This window comes from Porites lutea, chromosome 6 (assembly GCF_958299795.1).
Source record: "Porites lutea chromosome 6, jaPorLute2.1, whole genome shotgun sequence".
Lineage (NCBI taxonomy): Eukaryota > Metazoa > Cnidaria > Anthozoa > Scleractinia > Poritidae > Porites > Porites lutea.
In genome coordinates this window covers 3,112,289-3,131,329 of record NC_133206.1, presented here as the reverse complement: position 1 = coordinate 3,131,329, position 19,041 = coordinate 3,112,289, and the positions used below count along the sequence as shown (strand labels likewise).

Genomic DNA, 19,041 nt, shown 5'->3' with positions numbered 1-19,041 from the left:
AATTATTAGTGGTTACACAAGCTAATTAGTTTTACATACTTACGCGTTTGATTAGTTATCCAATAAAGTAAAGTATTCAGTATAAATCACAACATAAGCAACTCTACTTTATCTTTAAATGGCATTTGAATGACACACTAATTCCACAAGAAGTACGTAGCCAACAAGAATAACATATCAACTCAAAGGAAGAGAAGATCTGAATTGTTAGCCCTGAAACGTTTTTCGGGCTAAATTTGCAATTGCTTGAATTGCAATTAAAACTGTGATGGTCATATCTTCATTTAGATAACAACTCAACATTGACGGATTCCAGGGCTTAGAAGGAAATGCATGCGAGGCATCACGTGAGGGATTTCTTCGAACTTCGCTTCCAGATTAGACAATATCAGAAACGGAGGCTGTGGTTTCTTAAAGGGGCGGCTGCGAGCAGTCAACATAGGTTTGTTTTTGAAGGCAAAAACACTTTGCATTAAATCAGTGTTTCTCCGTCACGTACGGCAGTGCAAACTACAGAGGCGAAACGTCTGTTCCAACTAACGCTGTAACTGTTGATGAAGCAAATCTCGTAAGGCGTGGTTCAGTGTAAGCACGTGCTTTCCCTTACCGAAAAATAGGCGAGATAAATTATCAAATTTTGGCGGAAGACATACTTTGGATGACGAACAAATCAAAACGCAATTTTTCTTTTACACTCAGCTCACTAACATGCAACTTCATAAAGCCTTCTAAAAGGTCGAGCAAATTCTTGGATGATTGAAAAAGGAATTTTGTATATTCAGTTGGATCTACGTTTGATTGAAATGCCTAGTAAAATTTACAAATTATACATTCTATACAAACGTACACTTCTTGATTTTTCTAATCTTTCTACTGTTTTTTAAACGAAAATATAGAGAATAATTGTTAACAGCGTTAAAACATAATAAGCATCACGTCCTTCAAGGCAGACGTGCGCGAGTAGCTTCAACTTTGTTTGACAAAAAACATTACAATATTACTGACATTTTTCAAGCGATATTTGTATACTTCCCAATTTTTTTTTCATTCTAGAAAGCACTTGCCGCAGAATACAGTGAAACCTGTATTAGCGGACACCGTATTAAGCGGACACCCTCTATTAAGCGGACAAGTTCCCAAATTTATTTCCCTTATATGACGCGGATACCAAAAAAGTACCGGAAATGGTCAGTTCTATTGTTGCCAACTTGTATTAAACCACAGGTAGGCCAAGCTCGAAATATGAGCATCGTCGAGCATCGGCATTGTTGCGTAACATTCAAAATATAAGGATTTGTATGGGAAAAAAACCTATCGTTTCTATACCCTACGAAAATGAAGGGATTTCAATAACAAAACAGCTTACCGTACTTAAAATGTGTGTTACGTCTCTCCTGCGTGGTCCACGGGCCGATTTATGGCCGTTTTATGGGTTTTTATGTAAAAAAATAAAATAAAATAAAAACAGCCTACCGTACTTAAAATGTGTGTTACGTCTTTCCTGTGTGGTCCACGGGCCGATTTATGGCCGTTCTATGGGTTTTTATGTAAACGGTTTTCTGGCTATATAAAGGTTTATACGGAGAAAACCGTTTACATAAAAACCCATAAAATGGCCATAAATGGCCATAAATGCAAAGAGCGGCGAGAGACTGCGGCTGTTTTCGCAGGTACAACAATCTCACACTTTTTAGTGAAACCTGCTCTTAACAAGCTTACAAGTTTACAAGCTCCCTTTTTTGCTTCAATAAACTCAGCTCCAATATGCTTGTTGATCTGTTGTCGACAAATATTGAATATTTTGTAATGTTTTTCATGTTTTGAATATCACACATAACCCTCTTATTTACATTACCTAGCAGAACTGTTTGTTTCGCTCTAATTGGGTTATCACAAGAATCTCAAGAAGAATACAACTTGGGTAAACGTGGCACTACGTGCTTTCTTGCGATTATATGTTTTAACCCTATACGTTCTTGCTTGTCCATCTAACAAATTTGGTTTATTCAGTTTTCTTACAATTAAAAGCGTCAGCACCCACTTCGATTCACTGTTGATCACTGTTTATCGGCGGCGTGATGCAAAGTGTCAGAGGAAAAGGAAACAGACAGGCTAAAATATTTATTATTAAAATATTAGGCAGCCAAATGTAAATACTAGGGCCATTTATACGTGGAAAAATAAGACGCGGCTTAGCTAAGACGCGTCTTATTTTAGAACAGCCCTTAACACCTGTTCTTAGTTAAGGCGCGTCTTAGCTAAGACAAGAAAAACTTCGACCTTCGCGTCTTAAATAAGACGCGAACGCATAGTACGCATGCGTTAATTTTTGGCGCGCCACGTTGGGTTGCTGTTGCTACGGACAATATTCACATGAAAACGAGTCAAGAACAGAAATAAGATGTTCTCGTCTTAGATAAGACATGCTCGTATAAATGGTATAGTTCGCGTCTTATTTAAGACTCGTCTTATGTAAGACGCGTCTTATTTTTCCTCGTATAAATGGCCCTATTGTTTTTGATGCGAGGGGTTAAACAGTATTACTCGGAGTATATTACCACATCTGTGAGTCTGCAACCTCAATCTTTAAAAGGTCTGACTTTAATAGGTAAACTGAGAGTATAAATATTTGCTTGATTTTACTATAAAGGGTTGCTTTATAGGTATTTGTTGTTGAAATACAAGTGCTCTCTTAATTTTCGAGTAGTTTCTTGCAGTTGCACCAAATGAGTGGGGAATTAATGGCGTGATCCAAAGGATTGAACAGACACTGAAAGATACAACACAAGACCAAGCCTATAATAATACTATGAAAAGTCATCCTTTAATACCGCAGGTCCCTAATTAACATAGGCTTGCTTCTTGAAGAAAAACGAAATACATTCGTTTTAGGAGGTTCTATCCTAAGTAAGACAGTTCCTTCTAATTTTAAGCCTCACAACATTCGGAAAGTTCTCAGTGAACTAAAACTGAAGACTAAAACAGATCGTTTATGAAGTAAGACGTGTGTCCCGTCCTACGAGGAAATGGTACCTTTGGAGAAATTCAAATGTCATCATCATCATCATCGTCGTCATCATCATCATAACTATCATCAACCGGGAGCAGTCTCATATTAAAGTGTCATGAATGTCTCACTTCCGACTAGAAATTGGAGATTTTGCTGTCGATAATTAGGGCATTCAGGATTAAAAGCAAGTATTTTTAATCAAAAACGTACGACTATCATGGGTGTCTTGAACACAAAGACCCCAAGACCCCTTCGACCCCCTACCAAATGACTCTGAACTTAATTGATTAGGGAAAGCAAACTGAGTGAATCAGGTTCCATTTAGGTCTTTACAAAGGGCAAACGGGCCTGAAAGTTGATTCACTCAGTTTCCTAACCCTAATCGTAGGGGGTCTTAGGGGTCTTTGTTTTCAAGACACCCCTAGTATCACCTAGAGAAAGACAGGAAGAGTCATCCGCTCTAGTTTAGGGTTGCATGTAAAGAAATATCTATACAAAAACAACAAATGCCTTCATATCTTTATACAGTATTACCTTAGATTTTGGTCTTCCCTAGGGGTCAAATAGAGCATGAGCCAGGCCCAGGTGGGTCTTTCTAATTTTTCGATGAGCACCCTGTCTCTTTCATTTTAGATTCAGCCCCTAAGGTAATCAGGAACACCATCATCGTCATTACAATAATGGCCAACACCTTCATGACTAAAATCACCGTGAAATAATCATTGTTATCATCATCATTGTCATGAGCATCGTGGTCCTGCAAATTGTTTTCCTTGATCAAACTTCTACTGATCTAATTCATGCTACACAGGCAATGCTATCAACTACCGACATGGACAACCCATGAATTATCAAAACTTTCATGGTAGATGTTTTTTGTAGTGCAATGTGTAATTTACTGCAGTGACAGTTTACCATTGCCATTATAACCTGTGTAAATCGACCACCAGTTCTAAGTCAGCCTTTCAGCCTTTACAAAAAGTTCCTCTGCCACCTTTTCGATCCTATCTCTGTATTCTAACTTTTCATAGTTAGGTTTCGGAACCCCATCCATACCATACAACACTCCCCACCAAGCTGCTGCTATAACACCTGTGCTATCACTATCACCACCATGGAACATGGCTCGGCTACAAAGCTCTTCCCAGGATGCTCCAGCTCCTAGAAGTGCATCATAAGCAATCATAGGGGCATCATGACCACTAGCCCCAGCCCAACCCTGGCGAAAGCTCACGGATTTGTAAAATACATCACGTTCTCTGACAGAGTAAGGCTGAGGGAAAACAGGATCACTGTCACCATGGAGGATTCCCCTTGTTGTCAGATAAGCAGTCCATGAATCAGAGAAATAAGACCAGTGGTCTTCATTCTCCTTGACATTCCGTCCAGCCTCTTTGATGTACCTCAAGGCTTTTGGGAGAGTGGACAAAAGACCTGCACCCCACTCCCTGATAGGTCTTCCTTGAACAGCAAATGCAGTGAGCAGAGATGAGGCAAGGGATCCAAGGTAACCTGCCATTAACAATAATATTATAACATCATTACCTACACTGTACTGACTTCCACACATTAAATGCCAATGCGGGTAAAGGCGCACAGACTAAGTACAGTCAACCCTCTCTAATGGACACCTTTAGGACTGACATTTTGTGTCCATGTTATAGAGAGTTGACTAAGAGGAGTAAAGAAAGGCAGGGACCAAGTCTATGTGTCAGTTTTAGGGAGGTGTCCATCCTATAGAGGTATCCACTGAGAGCGTTGACTGGGCCTTACCAACAGTACACATTCATTAATAATCCCATTAAAAATAAGGCATTCATTCATGTCAAGATGTAAAAGGAATAATTTTTGAAGCTTTCTTTTCAAAAACTACCAATCAACCCAGCAAAGATTTTCTTGATTCACTTAATCATGTACAGTAAAACATTATTATTTTGTACTTTTTCATGATGTTCAGTGCTCCTTAATTCATTTCAGCTTAGCTGCTGAGAAGGAAACACTCTTGCAGGAATTAATTAGTCCAGCAAACAACACTTAAATCCAACAAAACCTGGCTGACATTGCTGACTAGTAAAGCAGTGTTGAAATATAAAAACCTGACTGTTGTCAGGTGAGATGAATGTTGTCTATTACCACTAGTGTAGGTTTAGGTTTTGCAGCATCCCTGTTAAGGCCCTCAAGTTTTATTTCACTCTTAACTGAAGCTTCAACAAACAATTCTTTGCACTATTCTTCTCACACTTTTTCTGTTCAAAGTGAGGAATCTGTTTAAAAATCAGGACATTTTGTCTGTACTGAATACTACCATCTCCCCATGATTTTCAAAAACAAATCGTGATGCCTGTATATAGTACGAATCTGTGGTTGGGGGCTGAAACAATCCAGGTAAAGGGCCCAAACTTTTCAATTCCTGTGTGTCAAATTTGGTAGTGATCAAAAGTTTCTGAGCATTTTTTGGATTTTGATCTCTAGGAATGACATTTATAGGGCAAGGGGAAATAATTTAAAAGGTATAAAAGTGACAAAAGTACCTGTTGGGTGGTTGTGTGTCATTCTTCCACTCTCAACACTAACGGCAATCAAATCATCAAGTTTCTCAGGGGAGTGATACAATAAACCAATACACATGGAGCGCATGGCAGCCCCACAGCCACCCCCTCGGGGATTAAATGGCACCACATAACCATCTGGCCGACCTGGTCGAAGTTTTGCACAATTTGATAATGTTGTATTTCCTGGTGCTCGTCCAACCATGTCTCTCTGAAAAGACATTTTAAGAAAGGTATTTTCCAAAATTTTCTTCAGTCCACCTTGCAGCTAACATCACTGGTTGATAACAGAGTACATTTTTGTCAAGAAACGGAAACTAGATCATTTCAGTCATATACAGGTTAGAGGCATGCAATTTCAATAATTAATAAAACATATGATCAGAGAGAGAGTGAGCCTCTGTATGGGTATTTCCGACAAAATCAAAGTTGCAACAATCATCATTGATGAAGCGACAATCCTACAGATTAAAACAACGATCGCATTGCCATTTCAATCAAGTTTGACAAAATTAGTCATGCAATAAAGGCAAAGAAACCAGCCAAAATGCCTGCTGCACATTCAGAGTTTTTTTGGCTTAGTTTATCGTTTCCGTCATCGTTGTGGTTGCCTGAGCTCGCTAGTTGCATTACCGCGCAAAAAAAAATTCTTGATATATGACAACTTTGCCTAAAAAACTGATTATTTGAGGGAAGACGCACAATGAAATGGACATCCGCAGGTACCCATAGAGAGGCTCACAGAGTCATACACAGAGTCCTGAGGCTTCTTGATCAGTAGGTGTTTAGTGGGAGAGACTCTGAAGGCACTAGAATAATATAAGGTTTTTTATTGTCTGGTCGCTTTAATTTCCTTACTGAAGAAATGGTGTCCAAATGGAGAAGTTTGCAAGAAAACTGAGGACTTGTCATTTGATTAAAAATACTGTTTTGTAGAAAGAAAACAATGAGAAGCTCTGTTATTCATGTTATTCGTTATTCAAAGCTCACTTACATGTAAAGCAAGATTACTTACATGGACAAAACTTGTTCATGGCGGGATTTCTGCAGGAAAAAATTCAACGTCCTGAGAGTCTCATCCCACAGACTAGGAAGCCTGATGGCTCTGGGATAGCTGAGGCTCTGGCTCTCTGATTTCCCCCCCCCCCAACCTTTAACTCCAGAACCGTAATATTAGCCATTAGATTATTTATGAGGGTACATGTAATCCATTTCTAAGAAGTTAAAAATATATAGTCTATGGAGAAGATGTGGCATCCATTAGAACAGGGTTACTTTTTGAAAAGCTAGCATGCAGATCATAGCAATAATTTGTATTTTACATGCATCGCTGCCAAACACTTAGATTTTATTTTTCTGTATTATGGGGACAAAAGTTAGAGATATGCCCACAGACTAACAAGTCAATGCTGCATTCAGAAAAGGTTGTATCGAAAACGAAGACCCAGAAAACAAAGACCCACTCAAAAGCGAAATTATGCTTCTGCCTTTTTTATAAGGGTGTAAGATGGACACGTGACCAGCCTATGCCAGGGTATTTTCCTGTCCACCATTGTGTTGTCAACATGGTTATATATTCAATAACCTCTGAGAATAAGAAGGTTAGAGATACAATGAAAGAAAACTTAAAATATTTGTAAAAAAAATTCTTGACAAATGTTATCTTGCTATCAGTGTTACACTACAGTTTTGGCAGTAATCCGATTTAGGGATGGGATAAACCATATACCAGTCCAAAGCTTTTCCACTTTTGGACACGTGTGAAGCAATAGCTTGACATCACATTATGGCAGGTTAGAAGCATCCTCAAGTCGATTCGAATTGGCATGGAAACCTGTTGTGTTTCGCGTTTTTCTGGCAGTCTTTGCTTGCTATTTAGTAATACAACAACAAAGATGAAATGGTAGAAGACTTGTGCAAAAGATGACGAACCATGGATTTGAAATATTAGAGAAGGCGAGATTTTTCTTTTCATGTATTGTGTCAATTTTACGTGTTCTTTTGAACAATAAATCATCTTCCTTTTGGAATATCTCTCGTGAAAAATTTTTTCAGGTCTTAAAAATATCCTCTGGATATTCTCGAGGTTTTCTAGTTGTTTCATGTGAAACATGGAGATGGGCCACAGTTCTGTTAGACGGGCCACGAGAGTTTTTCGTGAAGCAATCATCTGTGGCAAAATGACTGCCTTCTAAGAGGCTAGCAAATAAAAGATGTCTTAAATTTTGGACGATATCAAGCGTTTTCTCCCAGCTTCATTCACTGAATAAGCACTATACTACAACTGCCAATAGCAATGGGAGATCAGTATTGTATTGACCTTTTACATGTTATCTCTGGAAATATTTTACTTACTGCAGTGAAAAACCTGAAGGCGTTGGTAGTGTGGTAGACTGGCTTGACGACTTTCACCTCATGTTAAAACACTGGGTAAAGCAGGTAAATTATGCTGTTAGGGATTCGTAACTTTGACTGAGCTAGTATTTAGTTTTTTTCCAGTTGTCTCACATTTAGAGTTCATGAAGCTGGGTTTCACGCATATTGATTTCCTGCGGTCTTTGTTTGACCCTGGTTGCAGAGGTTTAGCATTTTCTTTGACCTCTTTTAAAGCATTAAAGCTTTCTATTTTGGCTAAATTAATGTTTATATAAAGGTTTTAGTTTCTTTAGATTTCTCTGAAATGTCTGGATCGGAATAACTACTTGTTTCTTGGTCTGTGAATGTGATAAAATCCCTGCTAAGTTTTGTCACGCTGGGCCCACATAAAATCTTCACATGGCTTCGTTGCGACTGAAATCCTCACTAAAGGATATTAAAGTTATATTCCTGCAAACAGTTCATCCCTACCATAATGATTAGAGTTTTGCCTTCACAAAGTTTGCTTTAATAAAGTGCACTATGATATTCTTCCTGGCTACTGAGGCCAGTGTGAAATAACTCCCAGTGGACAGTACAGATAGAAGCTCTGGAGATCGGTCCGCTCTATTGCTATTTAGCGCATGCAAACAGATATTAATGACACATTTCTCTTTTTCTGCAAACAGTTCATCCCAGCAAGTAATGAAAGGGTTCATAACTTCCTTTCATATCTGAATTTTTTCATAGCATATGCTTGTATTGACTTGGTCATACAGAAATGAAGACAAGCCTCACGTCATGTGACTCCAAATTTGCTCCGTGGTTGGGTAATTGCTTGTCTTGGTTCGCAGATCAAAACATTTCCAAAAGTGAAAAAGCTCTGGACTGTATACACCTATATCTAATCCTACTATTCCTATTAAAGTAAATAAAATGTTGACCAAACATTTTCGAATGAATACTTTTTGAAGTAATTTCTCATTTCTGGATGGCTATAGAGATGCTTTGATAAACTACTAGAGTAGGTTGACAAAACACATAAAACACCCTTTTTCAGGTCATTTGGCCCCCAGTCACCCAACGGCAGCCCATCTTTGGCCTATCTGTGGGAGGACAAGCCCGTGACGTAAACGATATCCTAATTTTCAACGGCTGATGTCGGAAAATGCTTCATAAAATTCGGAACTTTGCATCCAGGGCATGATCATTAACTGTAAACCAGATAATTAAGTTCACTTATCTTTTAACTATTTTGTGGTCTTATGTGATTTAATGGTGTTTGATTTGATTTGATCCTGGTTGATTGTCTGTTCAAGACTTTATGCATCGATTGGGTTTTTGCGTGGGTCTTTGTTTTTAAGTGGGTCTTCTTTTACGAGGGAGTCTTCGTCTGCGAGTAGAGGAGGTCTTTGTTTTCGAGTGGGTCTTCGTCTTCGAGGGGGTCTTCATTTTCGAGTGGGTCTTCGTTTTCAAAGGGGTCTTTGGTCTTCGGTCTTCGTTTTGGGGGTCTTCATTTTTGATACTACCATTCAGAAAGATAATAATTATGCTCAAGGATTTTTCTGACAGGGATAAGTGAAGGTATAATTCTATTAGAACGATAAATCATATATTTGCTTATTAAATGATTTATGCTTACCATACTTTCTTTGTACGAAGAGGCAATTTGAGTGAAAAGTTCTTCACGAGTTGCCCAAGTTGACACCAAAGCTTCCGCTGTTGCCAGGTGTAACACAGTGTCATCGCTCACCATCCATCCTTTTATGTCAATTTTCTGAATTCCTCCAAGCTCAAGCAACTCATTGTGGATAGCTTCCCCTGAATGACAAAATTCCCAATTGCCATTTTTGTAGCCCAAGGCATCTCCCACAGCACTTAGGAGCATACAAGCTTTAAACTGATCCTTGGAGATTGGCATTTTGAAACCACCTGGTATGTAATGCACAAAACATTTAACATGTAACTACAAACCTCATGCTCAAGACAGTGTCAGTGTCAGTGCCAGTGTAAACACAGGCAGCCCAAGCTCACGTCACGTGAAAGGATTAGATTAATTATTAGCGGTGTGCGAGCCGGGACGTGACTGTTCAACGAAAGCGGTATTGGATTACATGGCGGCCGTGAATTTATAAAGGATTTGTATGGGAATCCACGTTATAGATTTAGGAAGATAAATACTCGTAGAAATTCTCAATAAAAAACGTCTTACCTTATTTACATGGTGTGTTCTTGCTTGCTGTGTGGTTATTTTCCCGATCCGGTGCGATTTTAGCGATTTTTTTCATTTCTGAGTTTCCACTTCTTTAGTAGTGGAAACTTATTTATCTTCCTAAATCTATAACCACACAGCAAGCAAGAACACACCATGTAAATAAGGTAAGACGTTTTTTATTGAGAATTTCTACGAGTATTTATCTTCCTAAATCTATAACGTGGATTCCCATACAAATGCTTTATAAATTCACGGCCGCCATGTAACCCAATACCGCTTTCGTTGAACAGTCACGTCCCGGCTCGCACACCGCTAATAATTAATCTAATCCTTTCACATGACGTGAGCTTGGGCTGCCTGTGGTGTAAATAGGCTTTAATTGCCGTATCCACACTGATCCGACCAACTGAATTGCGGAAAATAAGACATTCCCACATGGTCAACATGCCATGGCAACAACAAAAACTTAACTTAAGGGAAGTATTCTACATTCGACCTACTCAATCGCCTGATGAGAACGGCATTCTCGCTCACCTCTCTGTGAAGTTGCACCAACCAAACGTTTCACGACTCCAAACGTGCACCGCAGCATGAAGAAGCATGACGTGACAGGCGATTTTCAGAAAGGTTGGATCCAGTCTTCATTCAATCGATTTCCTCGGCTTGTCACGTAGCCTGATTCTCAGACGTCCGAGGTCGTTCGCGGTCCCTTTCGCTTCGGAGAGGGAGGGAAGCGAAAGGGACCGCGAACGACCTCGGACGTCTGAGAATCAGGCTACTTGTCACGCGCCTTCATTTTGAACACCGACGCCAGAGACGCTTGTAGCAAAGTGTGTTTTGCTAGGCCAGCCACTGAATTTTCCTCTTTTCAAGGCGTATGTCGAAAGGTAATGCTATTACTATTTAAACTCTTACCTTTGATCAAATTCCTACATTACTGGGTAATAAATCAAAGTTTTCGTTTGGATTCTAAGTTCAATACTAATGCGAGGTATTGAAAAATCTTTTTCCGCATCTCCGTAACTTTTATCAGACCCATATTTCCGTCTTTCATTTGAATTTACAGGAGTATGTAGACGTTGTTCCTTTTGGTCTCTTAATCGATCGGTTCACACATAGTTGTAGGACATAGATTTTATATTTAGAATCCAAATCAGTTGAGTGCCGTGTCTTTTGTGTCGTCACGCAACCCAGGGGCACCCAACAAGAATATAGTTCAAAACCACTTAAACATAGCACTGTTAAACGTATTTTAGTATTTAAACGGTAGATATAGGCATATTTTTATCCTCTAAAAATTTACATCTGTTCGGATTTCCTAGCTGAAAGCCTAGTGATCCGAAAATTATAGGGATCAAAACTTACCTTTTCGAAAATTTCAGCCAGAAAAAAGGCTCCCGAAAATTCTAGGTGACCTTTTTAGGGTAAAAATCCGTTAAAAATAGGCAATTATACCATTTTTTTGATGTTCGCAAATCCTAGGAGAGGCAGGCAAGCAAGTTATTTTACAACTAATGTTCCGAAAATTGTAGATCTAAAATCGTCATCCGAACAGATATTCTTCCGAAAATTGTCGTTGGGTGCCCCTGACGCAACCCTCCTCCTCCCCTGACGTGACACAAACAAACGGCTGCATAGGAGACTACCTCTCTCACATTTTTAATGGATAGAATTCCTATGAAGACATTTATAGACTGTATTGGATATACCCCACTAGCAGAGCCGCTAGGAAGATCAAAGGACACACTGCTCGCAGGGTATGCTATAGTTTGGACTGGGTACTCTGCAATGAACGGTCAGTATAAAACAGGGACTGCGGACTACGGATTACGGACTGTGTATAAAACAGGGACTAAGTATAACATTCGGACCACGGAGTATGATTTTAAAAATTGAGCGTATTATTTCTAGATAAAACAACAAATTTTAACGGATCTTAGTTCGGGTACTGTCCGATTCACGTAACCGATTAATTCAAATGATCAAACCCATCAAAGGGTTTCAAAGACGTGTAATCTGCTTGACTAAAGTTTTCCTCAGTCCATTTTTTTTGGAGACAAGGGTCTGTTTATTTGTTTGCGATTATGTTCATGACAATGTGAGACCTCGTTTAAGAATTACTTTGAAAAAACGGATCATTACCGATGATGAGAGCACAAGATCTGCTCAGTTCCCCGCTCGACAAAAGGCCTCTTCGCAGGCTAGCGCAACTACCTTCTCCAGCTTCACCTTCAGTAGCTAGGTCAGGTAGATAGAGCTTCTTTTTCTTACGTGATATAATATTTTACAATTTACGAAGTTAACCATCAGGACCCTTTTTTTAAAATTTTTAAAACTAAACTAGTGAGCAGCACTCTGCAAACTGTTGCTGTAAAACTTGTTTATTCTCCTACGCGTTTCATCTAACTAACATAGACTTCTCCAGGGAGTTTAACAATCATATACTTATCGCCTGTATGTAAGCCATAATGTGACTAAAATAATGATGGTTGCAAACATTGCATTGCAAACGAACAGGTGCAGCTGTGAATTTTTTTACGCAAGGCGTGAGAAAACTTTGGGGCCACAGTTTTAGCTAAAACCGTGGCTTAAATACAGGCGTTTAGTATTTGATTGTAAAACTCCCTGAAATCTACCTTTACAATTGTGCAATAGAGAATTTGATACCTGTAAACTCTGTTAGCAACTGAACATACAAATGTTTGTTTTGAAAGCAACATCTAAACACAAATATTATTTTCTTTTTCAGTGTTGCAAATTTTCCGGGACGGGTTGTTCTTGCTACGTCGCGAATGATGGCTTCTTTCCAATACAAAACTTTATCACTTTAGCGATACATTTTTCTTGTAATATAGCATGAACAACAAGAAACCATAACAAAACAGCAGCAGGGGCGGATCCAGGATTTTTTTAGAAGGGGGTGCACTCGTCTCTTGCTCTACTTCAACACCAATAAACCACATGGGTTTTTTTTTTGCAGAATACCAGTTGTATTAGAAAACCGCAGGTCATCTCGGGGGGGGGGGGGGGGGGGGGGGGGGGTGGGTGCGCACCCCCTGCACCCTTCCCCCAAGATCCACTCCTGAGCAGCATTTGTTGTCATAAAACGACATTCACAGCTATAGCAAGATCCTTCGCCGACCAATCGCCGTAGTAGTATAGTTGGGACTGGTTAGGCCTATTTTATGAGGAATCTCATTAATTAGAGGGAAAACTCATTAGCACCGATTTCGACACAGCTATTAGTCTTTATCTCATGAATTAAACGTGGGGGAATATCATCAAGATAAGATGATATGCTTTTTTTAGATGGTTTGACCTGTTTGACAGTTTTTAGATCGATGATGTCATAGTTTATTTTAAATTATGTGTGTCATATCTTTAGTTGGGTATAAACTTAGGAAAACGTCCATTGGCCGATTCTTTCTAAACGAATGAAAATCACTGAACCGCAACGTAACTATGCAAGTCACGTATAGTCATGAGGGCACAACCAAACCAGTTCTATGAAACTCAACTCATACAAATAGACCTTGTCACGGTTTTCGACGCCATTTTGACGAGTAGGCAAACGCATGAGAAATTACTGTGTTTGTATAAGAATCTAATGTCGAATAATTTCCATAGAACGGCTGTTCTGAAAAAATATGAATTGTAAACTAAAGCTTCACTCCTAAAGATTCTACTGAAAAAAAAAACTGAGGGCGTTAAATAGCTAGAACCTAGAACCACTTTTTAAATTTTCTATACATTTGTCTGTAAAAGAATTCCCGGGGAAAATTAAAGACAAATATATGGAAAATCTAAAGCAAGCCTCTAGAGAAATTTAAGCACAGGTACGCCCCAAAATGTTTAAGTACAATCCTTTGCTTTCCTTTACAATTGATATTTTTTTCAGAAAAGCCGTTTTACGGAAATTATTTAACATTAGATTCTCATACAAACACCGTAATATCTCACACGTTTGTCTACTCGTCAAGATGGCGTCGAAAACCGTCACAAGATCTATTCGAAATCGAAATTCTTTATTTTAACCTTCACGGCATTATGATATTAAAAAAATCAGTCATCTTCATTCTTCTCTGTAGAGGGGAAATAAATAGTGGTTTGCTATGTTGTCGTGTTGTCGTGTGTGATTGCTCCACAATCGTGACACCGAAAAAAAGCCCTCTTTCGTGTAACTTTTCTTCTCGAGTATCTGGTGATCGCATAATAGGAGGCCCTGCCAGGGAAGGGGGGGGGGGGTCCATGTCGCCCGTCTGAATTTTAAAACGTCTCGTGTCGGTGTTTATAAATGCTTGTCGCTTGTTGTCGGCTTTGCCGCCACTGTCGCAATTTGGCCGAGGGAGGTTGTCTCTTGTCGCGATTTCATTTTACGCGCTGTCACTACTTTTTGGGCCATGTCGCTTGTCGGAATTTACCCTGGGGGGGGATGATATAGGGCAAATCTTGGTGGTGGAGGGAAAACAATGTGGTGCTGGTGGTGTTGGCGTTGGAGGGGAAACAACAGAAATGTGGTGCTTTTTCTGATAGCTTTTTATATCAGTGGTATTACTTAACTTTTTCTACATTTTAGTTTACATTTAGCTGCTAAGGAGTTTGCATGAGTTGGTCGTGTCCTAGCATGCAGAGGCACGTGATTTCTAAACACTGCAGTGCTGGTCTTAATCCAATTCAAACAGTGTCAACTTTTCCGCGAAAATGTCGGCAATTTCGGTTTGAACATCCTGCATGATTGCAGGAATGACTGGATCAGGAAAAGCTTCAGAAGCCATTGACATTCACTCAAGAGGATCGTTTGATGTTATTCACCATGGCAACCTATATGGAAGCCATTTTTTAAGGGTATTTCTACTGCCCTGGAACAAGATTCCTAGTCGGCAGAGAACAAACGCAATTTAATCGAGTTTGACTATCAGATGATTGACGCTAGCAAAAACACGCGAATCGTCAACCTCTTTACTCGAGGTTCTTATCATCTCAATCTTAGCGTTGTTTATATCGTCCGAAATCTTTTTCACCGGGGATAGGGTAGCCGCGAAAAAAACTTAAACAGTCATTACTTTGTACTATTCAAGAACCCTCGAGAAAAACTGCAAATCTTGACTCTGACCAAGCAAATGTATCCTGGGCAAACTGATTTCTTTTTACATCAGAACGAAGAGGCCATTAAACACAATGGTCAGAAATGGGTGTTTTTTCACATAGGGCTCAGAGATATGAAGAATTTTCCGAATGGCATGAAACTTGGCAGGATAATTGCTTGAGAGATTCCACATTTTTTGGTGGCACGTTAACAATTTTGATTGACATTGTGACGTCACAAATAGTTTCCAAATTTGGTACCAAAATTTAGAATTAAGAAAATCATCAGAAAAACTACACAGAGTGAAGCTTTCCAGTGAAAAACCCGTTAAAAGCCATTAAAAAGGGACAAAGTTACAAGTTATCGAGTAAGTGACAATAAAAGACGGAATTTAAAGAATTTAATTGTTTTATTACCTTATATCATAAAACTTTAGTGGGTTTACAGTTAAATTCAATAAATGGAAGTTAAAAGGAGCATAGTGGATAACACAATAGAGAAAATTTGTATTTTTTTTAGCTTTGGACTTTATAGGTATTTTCACTTCCGACGTCATCAAGACGCAAATATGACGTTAACATGTTATGAAATGACGTCACACGCAACCTGACCCTGCATGTCCTAAATTAAAAAAAACTACAAATTTGCTTTTATGCATGGTTCGCTTAGTTTCGTTGCTCTTTTGTTTAAAAAGCTGGAGTTTGAATACCCCTAAAGTTTGACTATATATTGTTAATTCCATGCATACTTTTGCATTTGGCGGGAAATTTGAACTTCTTCAATTAATAATAACTTTGTGACAATTTAACGGATTTAAGTGGGGTTGTCACTAGAAAGCACCGTTTTTGTTATAGATTTTATTTATACAGTATTCAAGTCAAATAGTTTATTCCAAATGTTGGCGCCAAGTTTCAACGTCACTTATAACGTCATGCTATCAATTAAAAGTATTTAACAACCATCGCTAAATCTGGATTTTCTTAGACTATGTTCCTGCCATGTTTCGTCTCATTCGGAATATTTCATAAACATCTATGCGTCTCTAATGAGCCAGGTGGGAGAAAAAAACACCCATTTCTAACCATCGTGAAATAGCCTATTCCAGGCGTTCAGATAGTGGGGAGCGGTGCGAAGTAAAAAGGGGCGCGAAAAAATAAAAGCGAGGGACGAGGAGAGGTGAGAGAGGGACCTCTCTCTCCAGTCCCCCTCTACTCTTCCTCGCTTTCTTTACTTCGCACCGCTCTCCACTATCTGAACGCTTGGAACAGGCTAATCGTGAAAAGACCCTTCGTTTGCCTGCTTATTCATCTGAAAACTGGATACACAAAGTAAAAGTCGACTGCGAATAGTCGTTCTGCCCAATGAAGAAGCCTTTAACCGAACAGGGACACAAGAAAATATTTTTCAACAGTTTCTACGATGTCTATAACAGCATCATCTTTCGCCTGTCCCACTGCTTCCAGAGAAGGAAGCATGGATGACGTTCCCCGTCAAAACGATCTTCACGACGATAAAAAAGCTAAGCCATACTCTAAGTTGCAAAATAGATACCTGGCTTTCAAAGAAACATTAAATACAAGAACACGACACCCAAATACGATTTGATCGGAACAAATACAAACAGCGGTGTTCCAGAATTAACAAGCACTCATGATTATTTGATGGCAACAGCATTCTCCACTCCCCTAACCCCTGAAACATAACACCTGAACTTAAACAGGCGGCCATCTTGCAAAACATGCAACAGTAAGCTTCACTCAGCCACCCTTAAATACTGCCATCCTCACCCCTCCTCCAACAGTGGAAATCCCATAACAAGTCCCGAAAATAAGTCTTATCTTGTTGAGATTCCCATGTAGTTTATCCATGAGATGCAGACAAAAGGCAATGACGTCATTGGGGCTAATGTAATTCTCCTCAAATTAATGGAATTCCCCCTCCGAAATAAGGACTACGTTAACGTAACCAGTCCCTACTACACTACTCGACGTCAGCCAACGAAATTTCTGGCGCGCTGTCATAGGAACTTTGCGCTGATGGGCTAGTCTGTATTACCTATTATATTTTCTGGTATTGGATTGGCTCAGACAAGTTGCCCTATTTTTAAACTGCATTTAAAAATTAGATTTACATCAAGTTTACTTTGGGCAAATATGGTGCAAAAAAGTGCGTCTAGGAGGAAATCACGGGAAAAGATGGTAAATACCGCATTTGCCCACGAATTTAAAACCTCCTGTCAACTAGGATGCAAATGAGGTATTTACCATCTTTGCTCGTGATTTCCTCGTAATCTGTACTTCTTGCACCATTTTCCCCCCAAAAAAATTTGATGTAAATCCTATTTATCGTGCAGTGAATGAAACTGGACAGCTTGCCTGTTTTGAAAGGCAAGTCCCATCAGGTCTGAAGCTATCCAAATTAATCCTTAATTAGACAGTTTTCAAAAATTTAAGGATAAAAGCTATGCTGACAATATCGGATTAACTGCCAGCTGTATAATTAATCAAATGATTAACTAGTTAAAGACACAGCAGGTTTCTTTCAGGGACGTTATTTGAGGGTCATATCTATTTCGAAAAATATTTTAAAGTTTTTTTGACGTAGAATTTTTTTAAAGCAACTCTGGCGCAGCAGTTGTGTCGTTATTATAAATTTTTAGCATGTCTTCTGCATGTTGAATCATTACACAGTTCTGACGTCTGCTCATGCAACGTAAATTAAGAGGGGAAGGGAGTGGTGTTACTGGTACCTTCCTCTCTGAACTTACTGAATTGTAACATTTCTCTGACGATGGTCCTCCTAGGAGGGTACCCATTTAATGTACATTTTAAAAGGCAGGTTTACTGCAGAATGAAGTGATGTTATCCATTTACTAACTCTACTTGTTAACGGACTTCCTTACTTACTCACTTACTCACTGACTCACTCATGATCACTCTCACTCACTTATTTATAAAAATACTTACTTTTATTACTAACAAAAGCAATCACACCAATAAAAAGAGTATTACAAAAGCAGATCTTGACAGATCACTTATGTATGGAGAAAGACGTTAGAACGCAATTATTTTTCAGTTAAAATGCAACTATCCTTTCAGCAACTGACCTTGAAATAAACTGGCGTAAACCGTGGGTTTTGTCGAGAAAACCTTCAAAAGTCGCAATAAAGGTAAGATAAAAAGAACAAATTGCTGTTTTGCAAAGTTAAGAAAGAGGGCTTGACAAAGTGTAAATGAAGTTATTTTTGTAAGTAATGAACCGGATAAAGTTAACTAACTGAAGCCAGATAAAGTAAATAAGACCATCTCTCTGGGTATAAGATTCCTGGTAAACCTTGTCTTGTTTTGTGTTGTCTATTGCGTAAGTAAACCGTCATAGTATTTATATTTATGCCTTGATTCCGATTTGTTGGGGAAATGTAAGTTAATCATAGGGAAAAAGTTACCAAGATTCTATTTGCTCTAAAGCACTGGGTGCCCATCACGAGAATACGACAGCACTGATACGACTTCGTTCGCCTTTCGTCACACCCAGATACGCTCAAGGACTACAAGGACGGCAGAAATGCAAGCACAAGACTTGCGTTCCTGTAATGGACAAAGATTTTTTACCAAGTTTGCTCGTTGAACGCAAAGGAAAGTAGACAGATCACTTTTCGCACGCCAGTCCACACACAAAGGTAACCTCTGTTCGCAGGGTAGTCAGAGCGTAGCATATTTCAGCATATTTAAATACTGTTGAGACATCATTAAAAGCACAAAGCAAAACATTCATGTCCTTGCAATGGGATATCGACCGCAAGAATGAACATTGATATGCAAATACT

General features: G+C 39.1%; 1 protein-coding gene across 2 annotated transcripts in view; it reads right to left on the bottom strand.

Annotated features, from left to right (window-relative positions):
• Window positions 1–2,797: 2,797 nt before the first annotated feature.
• Window positions 2,798–19,041, bottom strand: part of LOC140941153 (ADP-ribosylhydrolase ARH1-like) — a 245,793-nt gene continuing 229,549 nt past the window's right edge. The window contains exons 2-5 of one of the 2 annotated variants that reach the window (XM_073390129.1): window positions 10,664–10,697; window positions 9,557–9,846; window positions 5,542–5,770; window positions 2,798–4,522 (exon numbers count right to left, since the gene is read on the bottom strand). In XM_073390129.1, the coding sequence (XP_073246230.1) occupies window positions 3,963–4,522; window positions 5,542–5,770; window positions 9,557–9,835 (1,068 nt within the window). In that variant the 5' untranslated portion in view covers window positions 9,836–9,846; window positions 10,664–10,697 and the 3' untranslated portion in view covers window positions 2,798–3,962. The remainder of the gene's footprint in view (window positions 4,523–5,541; window positions 5,771–9,556; window positions 9,847–10,663; window positions 10,698–19,041) is intronic. The other variant, XM_073390130.1, reaches the window with a different exon arrangement.